General features: G+C 37.4%; 1 protein-coding gene across 2 annotated transcripts in view; it reads right to left on the bottom strand.

Moving 5' to 3' along the window:
- Positions 1 to 17,232, bottom strand: part of UGGT1 (UDP-glucose glycoprotein glucosyltransferase 1) — a 143,153-nt gene that overhangs the window by 121,321 nt on the left and 4,600 nt on the right. For both annotated transcript variants that reach the window (XM_087819948.1, XM_087819947.1), the window contains exons 2-4: positions 13,561 to 13,696; positions 7,837 to 7,919; positions 5,268 to 5,398 (exon numbers count right to left, since the gene is read on the bottom strand). In XM_087819948.1, coding sequence (XP_087676074.1) covers positions 5,268 to 5,398; positions 7,837 to 7,919; positions 13,561 to 13,682 — 336 coding nt within the window. In that variant the 5' untranslated portion in view covers positions 13,683 to 13,696. The remainder of the gene's footprint in view (positions 1 to 5,267; positions 5,399 to 7,836; positions 7,920 to 13,560; positions 13,697 to 17,232) is intronic.

Below are 17,232 nucleotides of genomic sequence, written 5' to 3'. Positions count from 1 at the left end.
GGCAACAAAATAACAAATAAATTAGACTTCGTCAAAATTTAAAACTTCTGTGTATAAACACAGACACTATCAACACAGTGAAAAGAAAAGCAAGCTATGGGATGGGGGAAAATATTCCAAAAGCACGTATCTGATAAGTGATTAATATCCAAAGTATATAAAGAATTCCTACAACACAACAACAACAACAAACAGTCCAATTCAAAATGAGTAAAGGTCTTAGATAGACATTATCTCCAAATAAGATATACGGATGGTCAATAGGCACCTGAAAAGACGCTCCACATCATTTGTCATTAGGGAAAAGAAAATCAAAGCCACGAGATACTATATGGTCAAAAGGATGCTAGTGAATCAAACTCATTCAGAAGTGTCCCATCCACTACGATAGCCGTTATTAAAAAATAAAATAACAAGTGTTGGCAAGTGGAGAAAGTGGAATCCTGGCGCACTACTGGTGCAGCTCCTATGGAAAGTTTGGCAGTTCCTCAAAATGTTAAACAAAGAATTACCATATGATCCATGAATTACACTCGTATGTACATACCAAAAAGAACTGAAAGCATGGATTAAACCAGATACTTGCATACCAATGTTCCTAAATAGCATTATTCACAACAGACAAAAGGCAGAAACTATCCAAATGTCCATCAACTGAGGAATAAACAAAATGTGTTATACACATACAATGGACTATTCAGCCATAAAAAGAAATGAACTTCTGATACATGCAACAACATGTATGAACCCGAAAAACATTATGCTATATTAAGCCAGACACAAAAGGAAAAACAACGTATGATTCCACTTACAGGAGGTATCTAGAATGGGCAAATTCATAGAGACAGAGTGTAGAACATTGGTTACCAGGGGTTGGAAGGGAGGTGAGGGAACAGGGACTTACTATTTGATGGGTACAGAGTTTCAGTTTTGCAAAATGAAAGAAGTTCTGGAGATGGAGGTGGTGACGACTGCACAACAATATGAATGTACTAAATACCACTGAACTGTACACTTAAAAATGGATAGGATGATAAATTTTATTTTATGTATAATCTACCACAATAAAAAAAGTTGAAAAAAAACTAACTGGTCAGACAAAGGATGCTAGTGAATCAGCTAAATTTTTATACATCAATAATGAACTATAGAAAGGGAAACTAAGAAAACAATACCATTTACAATAGCATCAAAAAAATACCGAGGAATAAATTTAACCTAGAGTTGAAAGACCTGTGCTCAGAAAATTGTAAGACACCAAAAAAAGGAATTGAAGAAGATACAAACAAGTGGAAGCATATACCATGTTCACGGATTGGAAGAACTAACATTGTTAAAATGTCCACACTACCCAAAGCAATCTATAGATTCAGTGCAATTCCTATCAAAATACCAGATCTGTAACAAATAATCCAAAAATTTATATGGAACCACAAAAGACACAAAATAGCCACAGCGACCTTGAGAAAGAAGAACAAAGTTGGAGGAATCACACTACCTGATATCAAACTATACTACAAAGCCATAATAACGAAAACAGCGTGGTAGAGCCCTGGCTGGTGTGGCTCAGTTGGTTGGGCATCGTTCTGTGCACTTAAAGGTTGCCAGTTCGATTCCAGTCAGGGCACATGCCCAGGATGCAGTCTCAATCCCCGATATGGTGCATGCAGGAGGCAGCCAATTGAATATTTGCTCTCACATGAATGTTTCTCTTTTTCTCTCTCTCCAAAAATCAATGAAAATATTTATTTATTTTTTTATTATTATTTTTTTAATATATCTTTATTGATTTCAGAGAGAGGAACGGAGAGGGGGAGAGAGAGAGAGAAGCATCAATGATGAGAGAGTCATTGATCGAGCCCACAACTGGGGCATGTGCCCCGACCAGAAATAGAACCCCAATCGCCTGGATCCTAGGTCGACGCTCAATCGCTGAGCCACACCCAGCCGGGCTCAATAAAAATATTTAAAGGAGGAAAAAAAAAAAGCATAATACTGGTATAAAAAAGCATATAGCATATAGATCAAAGGAACAGAATAAAGAGCCCAGATATAAACCCATGCCTATATTGTTAACATTTGACAAAGGAGGCAAGAACATACAATGCGGTAAAGACAGTCTGATCAATAAGTGGTGCTGGGAAAACTGGACAGGTACATGCAAAAAAATGAAACTAGACCACCTTTCTACCCCATATACAAGAATAAACTCAAAATGGATTAAAGACTTAAATGTAAGACTTGGTATCATAAAAATTCTAGAAGAATACATAGGCAGTAAAATCTCAGACATTTATCTTAGTAATATTTTTTTTGCAAGTGAAACAAAAAATAAACAAATGGGACTACATCCAACTATAAAGTTTTTGCACAGCAAAGGAAACCGTTAATAAAATGAAAAGACAACATTCTAAATGGGAGAACATATTTACCAATGATACATCTGGTAAATGGGTTAATATCCACAATTTATAAAGAACTCATACAACTCAACACCAAAAAAACAAATAATCCAATTAAAAAATGGGCAAAGGACCTAGACACTTCTCCAAAGAGGACATGCAGATGGCAAATAGACATATGAAAAGATGCTCAATGTCAGTAATTATCAGAGAAATGCAACTTAAAACCACAATGAGATGATATCACCTCATACCTGCCAGAATGGCTATCATCAATAAATCAACAAACAAGTGTTGGAGAGGATGTGGAGAAAAGTGAACCCTCATGCACTCTTGGTGGGAATGCAGACTGGTGCAGCCACTGTGGAAAACAGTATGGAGTGTCCTCAAAAAATTAAAAATAGAGCTGCCTTATAACCCAGCAATTCCACTTCTGAGTATATACTCAAAGGAACCCAAAACACAAATTCAAAAGAATATATGTAACCCTATGTTCACTGCAAGGTTATTAACAATAGCCAAGCTATGGAAGCAACCCAAGTGCCCATCAATAAACAAGTGGATATAAAAGCTGTGGTACATATAAACAATAGAATATTACTCGGCCATTAAAAAGAACAAAGTCTTACCATTTGTGACAGCATGGATGGACCTAGAGGGTATTATGCTAAATGAAGTCAGTCAGAGAAAGACAAATATCACATGATTTCACTTATATGTGGAATATAACGAAAAATATAAACAAACAAACGAGATACAGAGAACAGACTGATGGTTGCCAGAGGTGAGGAGGGTGGAATACTAGGTGAAAAAGGTAAAAGCACTGAGTAGTACAGATTGGTAGTTACAGGACAGTCACAGGGATGTAAAGTACAGCATAGGGAATATAGTTAATAATACTGTAGTAACTATGTATGATGCCAGTTGGATACTGGAAATATCATGGGGAACACTTTGTAAAGCGTATGATTGGCTAACCACTATGCTGTACACCTGAAACTAAAAGAAACTAATACTGAATGTAAACTGTAATTTTAAAAATTTTTTAAAGAAAAAGAATTCCAAATAGGATACATGTTCTATTAACCAATGTTACCCCAATAAATTTAATTTTATAAAAATACATGTTCTTCTAAAAAAAGAAAAAATGCTAATAAATCAAACTCATTCAGAAACCTGGTAAATAAAGGGAAATATCAAACATGCACTCTGCCTGCCTTACATGAAGAGCACCACAAAACTGTGCTAAGGAGGAAGGTATATGCCTTTTTATATACATGTTCCAAAAACAAGTGAAAAAAACACACAACAGAATCAGAGAGTCCCCCTTTATAATCCCCCAGAATTAATGGATTAAGCATGGAGCAGCAATGGCTGCTAAATCAAAAAGAAACCAGACATTAGGTACCTCCTCATGGGAGAACAGAATGCTACCTACAGACTTGCCTAAGGAATGAAACACAATTCCAATCAAGCCTCTGGATCTAGCTATCCATGTGCAGGGAACAGGGACAGAGGAATAAATTGAACTGCATCATGAATATGTGATCAGTAAGATATAGATTGTGAAAAAATTTGTAGGCCAAACAGTCCAAGTTATTCAAAAGAAAAAAAGGGATGGACAAAAAACCCTCCCACAAAAAAATTATCAACAAAAAATTTTTTTTGCCCCAGGTTGGTTGCAGCATCATCCCATACACCAAAAAGTTGCAGGTTCGATTCCCTGTCAGGGTAGATACCTATGTTGCAGGTTTGATCCCCAGTCAGGGAGGCAACCGATCAATGTTTCTCTCACAAAAACATTTCTCTCTCTCCCTCCCTTCCTCTCTCTCTAAAATCAAATAAACTTACCCCCTGATAAGTATAAAATATATATATATTTTTTTAGGTAGAGACTTTTTTTTCATAGTTTATAGCAGGAATTTAATATACCAATTTGCATTATGAATCATCAAGGGGCAAGACTAAACTCCATTTTGTGGAGATGCACTCCTGGGCAATAAAATGATAAACACAGCCGGTGATTCCAACAAAAATCGAGAAAGTGGCTCCTTTTGGAGGGCTAAAGCCAGCTGTGATGGGGACAGAGCACATGAAGGTCTTGGAGGGTGCCTAACTAAGTTCTAGTTCTTGACCTGAGTGAAAATTACAAGTGTTCACTTTATCATAATTCATTATACTATGTATTTCTTGTGAGTGGTTTGCTATACCTGTATTACTTTATAATGAAAAACTAGTTGTAAAGTTAACATCTCTTTTCTATCAAATACACAACTGGCGTACACACTTTTGAATTTCTTCCTTTTTTCTCTCTTCACAATAGGAGTTTGTTCTCTCAAAATCCAACAAGATCTATAAGCTGCATTGAGCTGACAGATTTTAAACTCTCCTGAAGTTCCTCCTTCCCTCTTCCTTTTTCCTTTTAATTAACTTACTAAGAGATCAAATCATTTTACTATAAAGTCTCCCACATGCTGGATTTTCCTAACTGTACCCTGTGATACTGCCTCACATTCCATGTTTCCCATGAACTGCTTTGAGATCTACAGGTTGTGATCAGAGTCAAGGTCAATTGGTTTAGCAAGACTGCACCTCCTAGGCTGCGCTGTACCAATGAAGTCCGGTAGTCTCTTTTTTGTGTATGTATTCTTTTTTTATTTCTTAAATGAGAATAAGTGCAAATTATATTTTTTATAATATGTGGTTTGAAGATTTAACATCAACTTTGCTTGTTATTTATAAACAAATCATAAATCCTAGAAAATTCAAGCAGAAAAGTTACAGCTCTCTAACGCAATACCAGGACTACCATATATCCAATCATTGTGTTATACAAATACTGTTATGTGTAAGCACTGAACTCACCTGCTGGAAGGCTTGAATTGTAGCAGAGTAGGAATGGAGAGACAGAGAAAACTTCAACAAATTCTGCTGTAGAGGTGACAGAAATTGAAATGCAGCTTCTAATATTGCATGATAATAGGAATAATCAGTACCTGTCAAGGAAGAACAGTAACCAAAATAATCACACAGGACTAGAGATATCCAGGTAAGAGGGTTTTCACTGTATAAAGCTATGTGTTACAAAGGCATATGAAAGCAAAATTTTACCACAGTCTTGAATCATTGTCAAATGCTTACAATTCCCTGGAGTACACAATGCAACTGGACTTTTCCTCTCTTCTACATTTTGCCCACTCTTCCCTTGCCATGGACTGCTAGTCACCTACACCAAGGAGGCACCCCAATTCCCACCCCATGCTTCAATGGACCAAGCACACCTCTTCTGTGTTCTCATAATGTATTTCTTTGCTTACCTGTTTTACTCATCACATCATTTACTAAATTATTTATTCACTACCTACCCCTCCCCAAATAGTCCCTGAGCCCCCACAGGCTGAAACTATGACTTACCTTTGTATTCCCCAGTGCCTACCACATGTTATCTACTCAAATAACCCAACACAAGTGAACACTGCGATAAGGATGTACAAGGTATTAAAGAATACTGATAAAACTGTAGTTTGGGGTAAAGCATTTAAACAAACAATTGAAAAAAATTATCTAGGAGGAAAAAAACACACAGCCCAGTATGAAAAAAATCCCAAGGATATACTGCTACATGAAAAGCACAACGTACAAAACAATGTGTATTGTAAGCTATCATTTTTTACTGTAAGGATGAAAAATAAGAATACATATGTATGTATTTGTTGCAAAAAAAAATTGAAGACTAAACAAATTAAATGGTTATTTAAAAAATGGGGGAAAAACAAAAGGAGGGAGACAGCCCTGGCTGGTGTTGCTCAGTTGGCTGAGCACCAAGAGGCTGGAGGTTCAATTCCTAGTTAGAGCACATGCCGGGTTTCGGGCTTAAACCTCAGCTGGGGGGTGTACAGGAGGCAGCCAATCAATGTTTCTCTCTCTCCCTCTCCTTTCCCCTCTCTCTAAAAAAAAAAAAAAAAAAGAAAAAGAAAAAAGGATCAACAAAAGGGTCAGGAGGCAACAAGATTTTCCTGTGTTAAGTATAACCTTTTATATAGCTTTTTTAAAGAAAATATTAATATTTTAAAAAGCAAAATATAAAAGGTCTACACTGCATTAGCATCTAAGTAGAAAAAGAGATCAGAAAGAAATACCTTGCCCTGGCTGGTTTGGCTCAGTGGGTAGAGAGCTGGCTCACGGACTAAAAGGTCCCGGGTTCCATTCCCGCCACAGGCATGTAACTCAGCTGCAGGCTCCTTCGGGGTATGTAGGGGAGGCAACCAATCAATGTGTCTCTCTCACATCAATGTTTTTCTCTCCCCCCGCCCCAAAAAAAAGCAATGGAAAAAATATCCTTGGGTGAGAGTTTAAAAAAAAAAAAAAAAAAAGAAATACCTCAAAGTTTTGCGAGAATATTAGTGATGATCATCTTTGGGCAGGACCACACATAATAATTCAAATAAAATGTTTAACATGCTTTTTACAATCACTTCCAAGAATTCATACTCCCATAATTCTAACCAAGAACACACTACCATTTATACTGAAGACATCTCATTTATATGTCAGAGTTCAAACTCATTATAAAACCCACTTTAATAAATTTGTTTCATAAAATTGTAAACTAAAAGTAAAATGGTTTTTCTAATACATCGAACAATTCTAGTTGACTCTAAATTACACAACTAAAACTTACAAGGTACGTGCTTGTTCAAAATCGTTCTGTATTTATATCATACAAAAATTCAGGCATAAGTTTTTCAATACGTATTATTTGAATAAAAATCAAAGTTAAAATCAACTTAATTCACCATTAACAGCGGTCACAAAATTTTCACACATTTCCTCTTCAACGAGGACTTATGCCTGTCAATGTAATATCAAGGTTTTGGCTGCTCATGTACCTTTGCCTATTAATGTTTATACTCTATATAGTTTATACTGAATTAGGAAAGGTTTGTGAAAGCACATCATAATCTGTAAACGAATGAGAGAATTTACATTGTAATTAATCTGGTACCTTGACACTCAACTTGTGGAAGGCTGGCAGGCATAACAGAAAACATTAACTTAATAACAACAACTTAACAGATAACAGATCAGTTATGTAACTGATTCATAACAAAGAAAAGTGAACCAAACCTAATAGTTCCTAAATTAATACTAAATGGTCTTAAATGAATTTGACTTACACAAAATATTCACACATTTTTAACAACTCAAAAATAAAAAAACAAGGAGTAAAAGTCAAGGATAGTGCTTATAGCCAAAGTTTTAAACTGCTTCAAAATAATTATTAGTCTGTGCTGGCTCTGCTGGCTGCCATCATAACTCTAGTCATTAAGAGCATATCCCATTAACGGCCATGCCCCACATGCTCGGAAAGCGACCCTTTTCCCCAATGTTCTGCCAGACACCAGAAGTCAAAGAAACATTGGCTTCAATTTACCGTGATGACCTGATGATCCAATATTGTGACTGGCTTCTACAAAACTCCAAAACTTCTCTTGACTGTCTTCTGCTAAAAACTCACTGGGAGAAAAGAAATATCAAAAATAAAACAACTTAAAATAAAAATCTTCTAATATAAGCTCTATTACTAAAGAAGTAAATTAGGTTTTTCAGTTTTCAAAGTCCATAGTTTGTCTTTCAATTTATAATACATATTATACAAACATGCATAATATATATTTTTAATGATAAGCAAGTCTTACTAATTAGCTGTTAACAACTTAATAGTTTAATGGATATTCCTTTAAAAAAAACCAGAATAATAAAATATTTTATTAGTCACAATACAAAGAAGGCTAATGAAATCCCATTTGTGAAAATGTGTCAGTAATAGAAACAGAATTAAAAATTGGTAATTCACCCTGGCCCGGGTGGCTCAGGTGGCTGGAGCACTGTCCAGTGCACCAGAAGGTGACAGGTTCTGTTCCAGGTTAGAGCACATTGCCCCAGTTGCAGATTTGATCCCTGGTCAAGGAGCGTGCAGGAGGCAACAGATCAATGGTTCTCTCTGTTTCTCTTTCTTTTTTTCTCTCTCTCTCCCTTCCTCTCTATAAAATCCATAAAAATTTTTTTAAAAAGAAATTAGTAATTCTAGCACTAGTTCTGCTCACTTATATTCCCAAAGATCTTACAAAGAAAAAAAATGTGATTTTTGTTTGTTTGTTTTTAATTTATGTTTATTGTTGAAAGTATTACAGATGTCCCCTTTTTTTCCCCTTAGCCCCCTCCACCCAGCTCCCGCCCCCTCCCCAGGCCTTCCCCACATTATTGTCTGTCCATGGGCTATGCATATATGCACAAGCTTTATCTAAGGGTCTGCCAAAAAAAACATAAACCTTAGAAAAGTTTCTAGGAGATTAAAGGCAGCATTTTGTAATCTTCTAATATCCATAAATCCAAATTCTCAAGATCATCAAATTTTAGTTCAAAGTTAACACTAACGTAATAAAATCAGGTTTTAGAATTTAATGCCATTTAAATTTTTTTTTTTTTACTTAAGACAACTGACCTAAAATAATGACGTTAAATTCCCCTTCATTCAAGAGTCATTTATTCCTAAAAGAAAATGCATGTAGTAATTGAATGACTCACAAATTGGTTCTCTTCTCCTCCAAGTCAGAATACTAATGTAGTGCTGATCTTTCACTGTCTTAAAGTGAACTACATGCCCTGGCTAGTTTGGCTCAGTGGTTAGTATGTCAGCCCGAGGACTGAAGGGTCCCAGGTTCAATTCCAGCCAAGGGCACACACCTTAGTTGCAGGCTCAACCCCCAACCCCGGTCAGGGCTCATGCGAAAAAAGCAATGGAAAGAAAAAATATCCTCGGGAGAGGACTAAAGTGAACTACAGACCTGGATCTCAGCTTTCCTAGCCAAAAGGAGACTTTCCCATTACTTCTCAACACTAAGGTGTGCAACTCTCACTCTACTTCACAGCTAGATACAGAAATATGGGGAAAATAGGAAACGTTTCCTGGTAATGCATAGCTTCTCTAAAAACAGATTTCTGAACATACCCATTATTATAATGCATTAAATTATTTGGAGCCTCCTTAAGTGTAGCATTTTTCTAGGCTTTCTAGTCACTGACAGACTTCATACCAACCTTATAATAGTTTATAGTCTAAGAAGGCAAGTACACTAAGACAGATAGATTATGATATGCAAATAAACACTAAATTCCTAAATTAAAGCTTCACTCACAGAATAGCTAGCACAAGGGGGAGGGAATACATTGATCAACTATATGATGAGAACAAGAATTCAGTGAGGCTAAAACCCTCCTATAAAGGCTGAATGTAAATAAATGTATGTTTGTCAGTTAATTACAGGAGAGCTTCTTGAACCATACATTCTTTCTCATCCCACTACATAAATAACTCTTACAACATCTAAATTTCAGTCTTAAGAAAATTAATTACTAGATCCACTGAGTTAATTAAGGAAAGGAAAGAATGACACAAGACACTATTCAAAGGCATGCTGCCATTTGTTTACAGTACATTTAAGTTTATTTCCTTTTTGTTTTTAAAATATGTCTTTATTGATTTTAGAGAGGAAGGGAGAGGAAGAGGGACAGAAACATCAATGATGAGAGAGAGTCATTGATCGGCTGCCTCCTACACGTCCCACTAGGGATCAAGCCCGCATCCCAGGCATGTGCCCTGACCACGAATCCTGGTTCGTGGGTTAACACTTAACCACTGAGCCACACCAGCTGGGAGGCTTTTTGTTTTAAATCAATTTTTTAGCTTCTTATACCTGTTCCATTGAGTAAAAAAGCTATAGTTTTATAGATGAAATTACATGCTGTATGGGATTTGCTCTAAAACATCCCAGTGGGGGAAGGGAGGAGAGTGGTGCTAGTGATGGTTATTGGACTTGAGTTGATAATTGTAAAAACCAGGTGACAGGTAGAGGGAGAGCGTATTATACCATTCTCTCCACTTATAAACATTTTTGAAATGTCATTAATAAAAACATTTTAATATTTGGCAAAAGAGAAAAAAAGCTAGAAACAATCCAAATGTCCACCAAACAGCGTAAGTCTGGTAGTTTTCTTAGCTTTCCAAAGTTTTTGCAGGAGATAGAGTTGGTCTATTTTATACAGAACTAGAAAAAACGGTAAATGGGTATTTAAGGTGGGTCTACTATATGACAGACACTATGCTCAGCATATTTGCCCACAACCCCAAATCCTCACAGCAATCCTACAATTCGAAAAGGTTATTGACCTGCCCAGTTGGTGTGGCTTAGAGGTTGAGCATCGACCTAGGATCCAGGAGATGGAGGTTTGATTCCCAGTCGGGGCACATGCCAGAGTTGTGGGCTCGGTCCCCAGTGGGGGGCATGCAGGAGGCAGCTGATCATGACTCTCTTATCACTGATGTTTCTCTCTCTCTCTCTCCCTTCTTCTCTCTGAAATCAATAAAATCATATTAAAAAAAAAAAAAAGGTTACTGACTTCCTTAAAGGCACAGAGCTAGTAAATGGAAAACCTGGAATGTGAGCTCCGATCGCCTTGATCTGTCTCTCTATCATGCTGTATTCTGGAGCCATTATCATACCTAGCACTCAACAAATGATTTTAAGTTTTCATTTTTAACAGTACTTTATTTACATAACTTTTTTGTTAGTAACTATAGCTGTTCAAAACATACTCAGAGTTTTACTTTAATTAAATATATACCACTTCATGGATAACTACAAAGCATCATTAGCATCAGACATAATCTTAAAATATACATGGAAATAGTTCTAGTCCCTCAGGCCTAGATGCAAAGACAGCAAAAGGTCGGTTGTGGCTGCATGCATCAATGTGTAAAGAAAGTCTGTCCCTTCACCCTAGACCACAGAGACAGTGCTGTAACCCACCACCAGTGCCTGCCCCGCACCTGGAGGGAGAACCCAGTGTCAGCTAGCTCTAGAGGTGAGTACAGAGGTTTCAAATAAGTCATTACCTTTTGAGTTGCACACATGTCCCACTGCCCTGGCAAACCATCTGCAAATAGCTACAGAACAGGCCTAAACACAGTGAAGTGGTAAAAGGCCGGCATATCATGAAAAGGTGAGATGTTTGTGAGGGGTAAGCTGGTGAAGTATCCAATACTTATTTCAGATACATCAAAGAAACTGAAAAAAACTGATCAATTAAGGCTGACAGTTTCAGCATACTTTCTCAAAAGTTCACAGGTATATGCCATAAGAATCTTCTAAGACAATGTATAAAAAATCAAGAAATCAGCTAGTGTAAGTAAGAGTAATAGAATGTAATTCAGTTAAGAATGTTAAGCAATGTGGAATCTAAAGAACTTAATGAACTGATGAACAGAATAGATTCAATGACATGGAAACAGAGATCAGACTGACGAATGTCAGAGGGATGGAGGAGGGCGGGTGGGTGGAGGGGGAGAGAGTAACCAAAGAATTTATAAGCATATATGCACAATCCAAGGACACAGACAATGGTGGGGAGAGGAACTGGGGAAGGGGGTGGGACAGGGTGGAATGGGTCATTAGGGAGAAAAAGGGACATCTGTAATATTTTAAACAAAAATAAAATTTTTTTTTAAATGTTAAGCAGAATATCATAAAACATGTTAGTTAATTGCACAAATGTACTTAGAAAGTGATAGTAAATCTCAATAACCTAGACTGACACCAGACAAATCATCAAAAATAAGATAAGCAAAAAGGAAAACAAGGTCAGTTATTAGAGTCCTAGCTCAGGCAGAAAAGGACCTCAAGAGACCTGCAGTTGCTTCACTTTCACAACTAGCCTGTACCTAATAAAGTTCTAATATTTGAGGAGCTTACCCCATTTATTAAGTTAGTTACTGTACCATCACTATGAAATATATGCAGTGTTTTTCATTTGTTTCTTGCCATTTTATTGATGAGAAAAGGAAGGCAGAGAAGTGATGGAAGAAAGTCTGTTCAGCAGACAGTCTGCAAGGCTCCCCAGATGTCAAGACAGCTCCTACATGCCCCACTTGCCCACTTGTCCTCTATCAATGCCAAAGGACGCTTTTTCCTTAGGAGACAGACCCAACTATTCAATTCATATATACAGTCGGCATAACAAACCCTTCATTCACATTTTGCTAGGGATTAAGGGGGAAATGTTAGAAGATGAAATTCTAAGTTGAAGATCACAAAGGTAGACCACAAAGCTAACTGAAGTAACATAACAGTTCAGATTTCTAGTACTATCAAACTCCGAGACTTACCAAGCCTGCCATGCAACTTACCTAACTTACGCTTCAGGAAGAGTCTGTGTAAGTTCTAGCTATACATTATCTAAGATACAGTAAGTTTCCATTGATAAACATTAAAAACTGACTAAAAGAGAGGTATTTGTTTATATTTATAAGCATAATAAGTACACTTTGAATACAAAATTTTCCAAGAAATCATTGACTATATTGTATTTTGTTGATTTTAAGACATATTATTGTTTTATGAAACGCTAAAAATGAAAGATGTCAACAATTCTACATTTAATTAGAATGCATCCTGATTATTTTGGACAACGCTCAAATGCAGAATTATAAGATAACATCTTGATTTAATTAGAATGCATCCTGATTATTTTGGACAACCCTCAAATGCAGAACAAGTACATCTTAGAACAGATAATATCTGTTCAGATTTCTCAGCTTCCCCCCTGCGCTCTCTTATCTTGAGGTCTCCTTCTAAGTTCTTAGAAGGTGCATGTCCTCTTTACCCCACCTTGCCAAGCTCTCTTCTCTTCCTTTTAAATAAATAAACAGAAATTTTCCTTTGGGCGTCAATGGGGGAAATAAAGGGGATATCTGTAATATTTTCAACATTAAATTTCTTTTTAAAAAAAAAGAAAATTTCTTTTAAGTACAACATTCTCTTCCCTTATTACCACATATACTCTTCCTGGAAGATCGCATAATAATGTAATCAATTCAATACATTTGTCTAAAGAAGTCTCTAAGTATCACAATGAATCAATATAGTCCTATCCTACTAGTAGAAAGATTCTGTGTTCTAACAGCACACTGCACACTGAAAGAGGCTCTTACTAAATCCATATGATGATGATAATCTCACTTACCAAAAAGCTCCTGAAAATTCACTAATATCGTCCACATTTTGGTCAAACATGTAAAAAGAAAAAAATGTCTTCTTACCTGGCTTCTAATAACAAAGGAGTGGAAAACCATTTTGTTGTAAGAGAAGTTGTGATGGCTTTTGAATCTGCCTTTACTAAGGAAAACAGCCACAGTCCAGTGAATACAGTCAGAAGTCCCATTTTACAGCAAACCCCTAAAAAGAAAAAGAAAAAGTTTTGCTACAAGGAAATGTTTAAACCTGAATCTTAATACCCATAGAGAAACAAAATAACATGAATATTACAGAAACAGAAATGCTTCCAAAATATAACAGCCTTACTCTGTAGATAGTTCAAAAGGTATTTGCTGAGTGATGGAAACATACTAAGGGTGTGCAGCTCACTAGGTAGCCTCTCTCCTACAGGAGCTCCAGGTCATCTCCTGAGGCATCTGTACTACACAGAGGAATGAAAGTTGGTGGCATAAAAGGTTGCACACAACCATATTTTTAAGGCAGAATAGTAAATAAAGCTGAGACAGATGAAAACTTAACTGATGGGTGTTACAGGTTGAATTGTGTCTCCAAAAACTTATGTGGAAGTCCCCAGTAGCTCAGAACATGAACTTATTTGGAAATAGGGTCTTTACAGAGGTAATCAACTTAAAATGAGGTCATTCAGGTAGGCCCTAATGCAGTATGACTGGTGTTATAAAAAGGGGCTATTTGGGCAGAGAGACGGGCAAGCACAGAGGAAAGACTGTCTGAAGACAGGGAGAGAATACCAGATACAGACAGAGGCAGACGTTGGAATTATACTGCAAGCCAAGAATACCTGGGGCTACCAGAAGCTGGAAGAAGCAAGGAAAGATCCTCCCTACAGACTTCACCGTGAACATGGTCCTATGACACCCTGATTATGTCAACGTAAGAAACATTCAAACTCGTTAAGAATTTTTGTGAATTTATTTGAGCCGAACCGTCAACGATGGCCAGGAAGCAAAATCTCAACGGGCTGAGATAATGCTCCAGAAAATAGCAGTTTTGCACCTTATTTTATACATTACTCAAAAGGGGAGACGTAAGTGGGTTACATGAAATCCACTGGTGATAGATTAGGGAGGCGAGAGAAAGCAAAGTTGGGGAAACCTCTGGGATTGGATGAAAAGTGAAATGATAGACACACACTTCTTTTACTTAGGTGGGTGCAGGATAGTTAATAGTCAACAATTAACTCAATAACAATGAGGGGATTTGTGGTCTCTGCAGAGTGGTGCCTGTGCTTTGGGGGGGCCAGAAAAAGGAAATTACTTTGGTATGTTATTACATATATAACAAAAATATATTATTACAGATGCAAGAAGACAATAGACAGTTAAGGTAAAGATTGACCTTTGTCAGGGAAGATACCGGCCTAGGACATGACTACCCACCACAGACTGAATTTAGTTTAAAAAGTTTTAGCCTGGCCAGGCGTGGCTCAGCGGTTGAGCGTCAATCTGGGATCCAGGCGATCGGGGTTCGATTCCCAGTCAGGGCACATGCCCGGTTGCGGGCTTGATCAATGACTCTCTCATCATTGATGTTTCTATCTCTCTCTCCCTCTCCTTTCCTCTCTCTGAAATCAATAAAGATATATTAAAAATAAATAAAAATAAAAAATAAAAAGTTTTAATTTCAACACGGTCACAGACAATAGTGTGCTGAAGGCTGGAGAGGGGGCAAGAAGGGGGTGGAGGGTGTCAATGGGAGGGAAAAGGGAGTATCTGTAATACTTCCAACAATAAAGATAAATTTTAAAAAATAAAAAGTAACATCAATAAAAATATATTTAAAAATTTTTTTAAAGTTTTCATTTCACACCATCCTTTGTGGTTATTTTAGGTCTCTGAGTTTGTAAGGCCGCACGCAGGCCTCCCTAAGCTTGTCAGGTTTAGTATGTTGCCCCTTTTCATCCACAATTAGAACTTCTAGCCTCCACCACCATAAGACAGTATCTGTTGTTGTTCTAAGTTACCTGGTTTGTGGAACTTTGTTATGGGAGCCCTAGGAAGCTAATATGATAGGTCTCAACATAAACTCAAAAATAGGTTCTGAAATGAGGAAATGTTAAGAACTCAACCATAGAGCACTTTGGGCCTCTGGGTCAAGATGGTGGTAGAGGTAAACATGGTACTTGCCACCTCCCATAACCACATCAAAATTACAACTAAAATACAGAACCACCATCATTCACAACCACCTGAAATCTAGCTAAACTGAAGTCCTACACCTAGGGAATTAAAGAAGCACATTGAGACCAGGTTGTCTCCTGCACAGTAGCTCTTCTGCTGTAGTCACAGCTGGTTCTCACAGCCGACTGGCTTGGGGGTCAATTCCTCCCAGTGATGCCAACAGGAATCAAGGTTCAACTACAACAGGACAGTGCACACAGCCCACACAGGGGAGCACCTGGAGTGCCGAGATCAGGTGAATGGGGAGGCTGAGCCACTGGACCCCACAGGACACCTACTACACAAAGCCACTCTACAAATTCCAGGAGAAGTAGCAGCTCTTCCTGATACACAAAAACAAACACAGGGAAACAGCCAAAATGCGGAGGCAAAGAAACATGTCACAAGGAAAGAACAGAAGAAATCTCCAGAAAAGAAACTAAATGAAATGGAGCCAAGCAAGCTAACAAATACAGAATTCAAAACAATGGTTATAAGTATGCTCAAGGAACTTAATGAGAGCTTCAAGGAACTTAGTGAGAATGTCAAGAAAATTAGTGAGAACATCAATAACATAAAAAAGGACCAGTGAGGCCCTAGCCAGTTGGCTCAGTGGTTAGAGTGTTGGCCTGAGGACTGAAGATTCCCAGGTTCAATTCCAGCCAAAGGCGTGTACCTCAATTGCAGGCTCAATCCCAGGCTCTGGTTAGGATGCATGCAGGAGGCAACCAATTAATGTCTCTCTCGTACATTGATGCTTCTCCTCTCTTTCCCCTCCTCTCTCTGAAAAGCAATGGAAAAATACCCTCAGGTGAGGATTAAAAAAATAATAAAAAAACTTAAAAAGGACCTTTCAGAAATGCAGGATACACTAACTGAAATGAAGAATAATTTACAGGGAATCAACAGTAGAGGACACCAAGAATCAAATCAGCAATTTGGAATTTGAGGAAGCAAAAAACACCCAATCAGAAGAGCAAAAAGAAAAAAGAATCCAGAAATATGAAGATAGTGTAAGGAGTCTCTGGGACTTCAAGCAGCCCAACATTCATATTATTGGGATGCCAGAAGGAGAAGAAAGAGAGCAAGAAATTGAAAACCTATTTGAAAACATAATGACAGAAAACTTCCCCTACCTGGTGAATGAAATAGACTTACAAGTCCTGGCACTGCAGAGAGTCCCAAACAAGAGGAACCCAAAGAGTGGTCCACAGCAAGACATATCATAATTAAAATGCCAAAGGTTAAAGACAATGAGAGAATCTTAAAAGCAGCAAGAGAAGAGCAGTTAGTTACCTACAAGGGAGCACCCATATAACTATCAGCTGATTTCTCAACAGAAACTTTTCGGGTCAGAGGGAGTGGCAAGAAATATTCAAAGTGATGAAAAGCAAGAACCTACAAACAAGATTACTCTACCAGCAAAGCTATTGTTTAGAATTGAAGGAGAAGTAAAGAGTTTCCCAGACAAGAAAAAGCTAGAGAAGAATAATCTAATGAACAAAATAAACTGACAAAATAGATCCAGAGACACTGAAG

This window comes from Miniopterus natalensis, chromosome 8 (assembly GCF_054644295.1).
Source record: "Miniopterus natalensis isolate mMinNat1 chromosome 8, mMinNat1.hap1, whole genome shotgun sequence".
Lineage (NCBI taxonomy): Eukaryota > Metazoa > Chordata > Mammalia > Chiroptera > Miniopteridae > Miniopterus > Miniopterus natalensis.
Note: the sequence above shows the minus strand (reverse complement) of the source record. Positions and strands in the feature narration are given on the sequence as shown.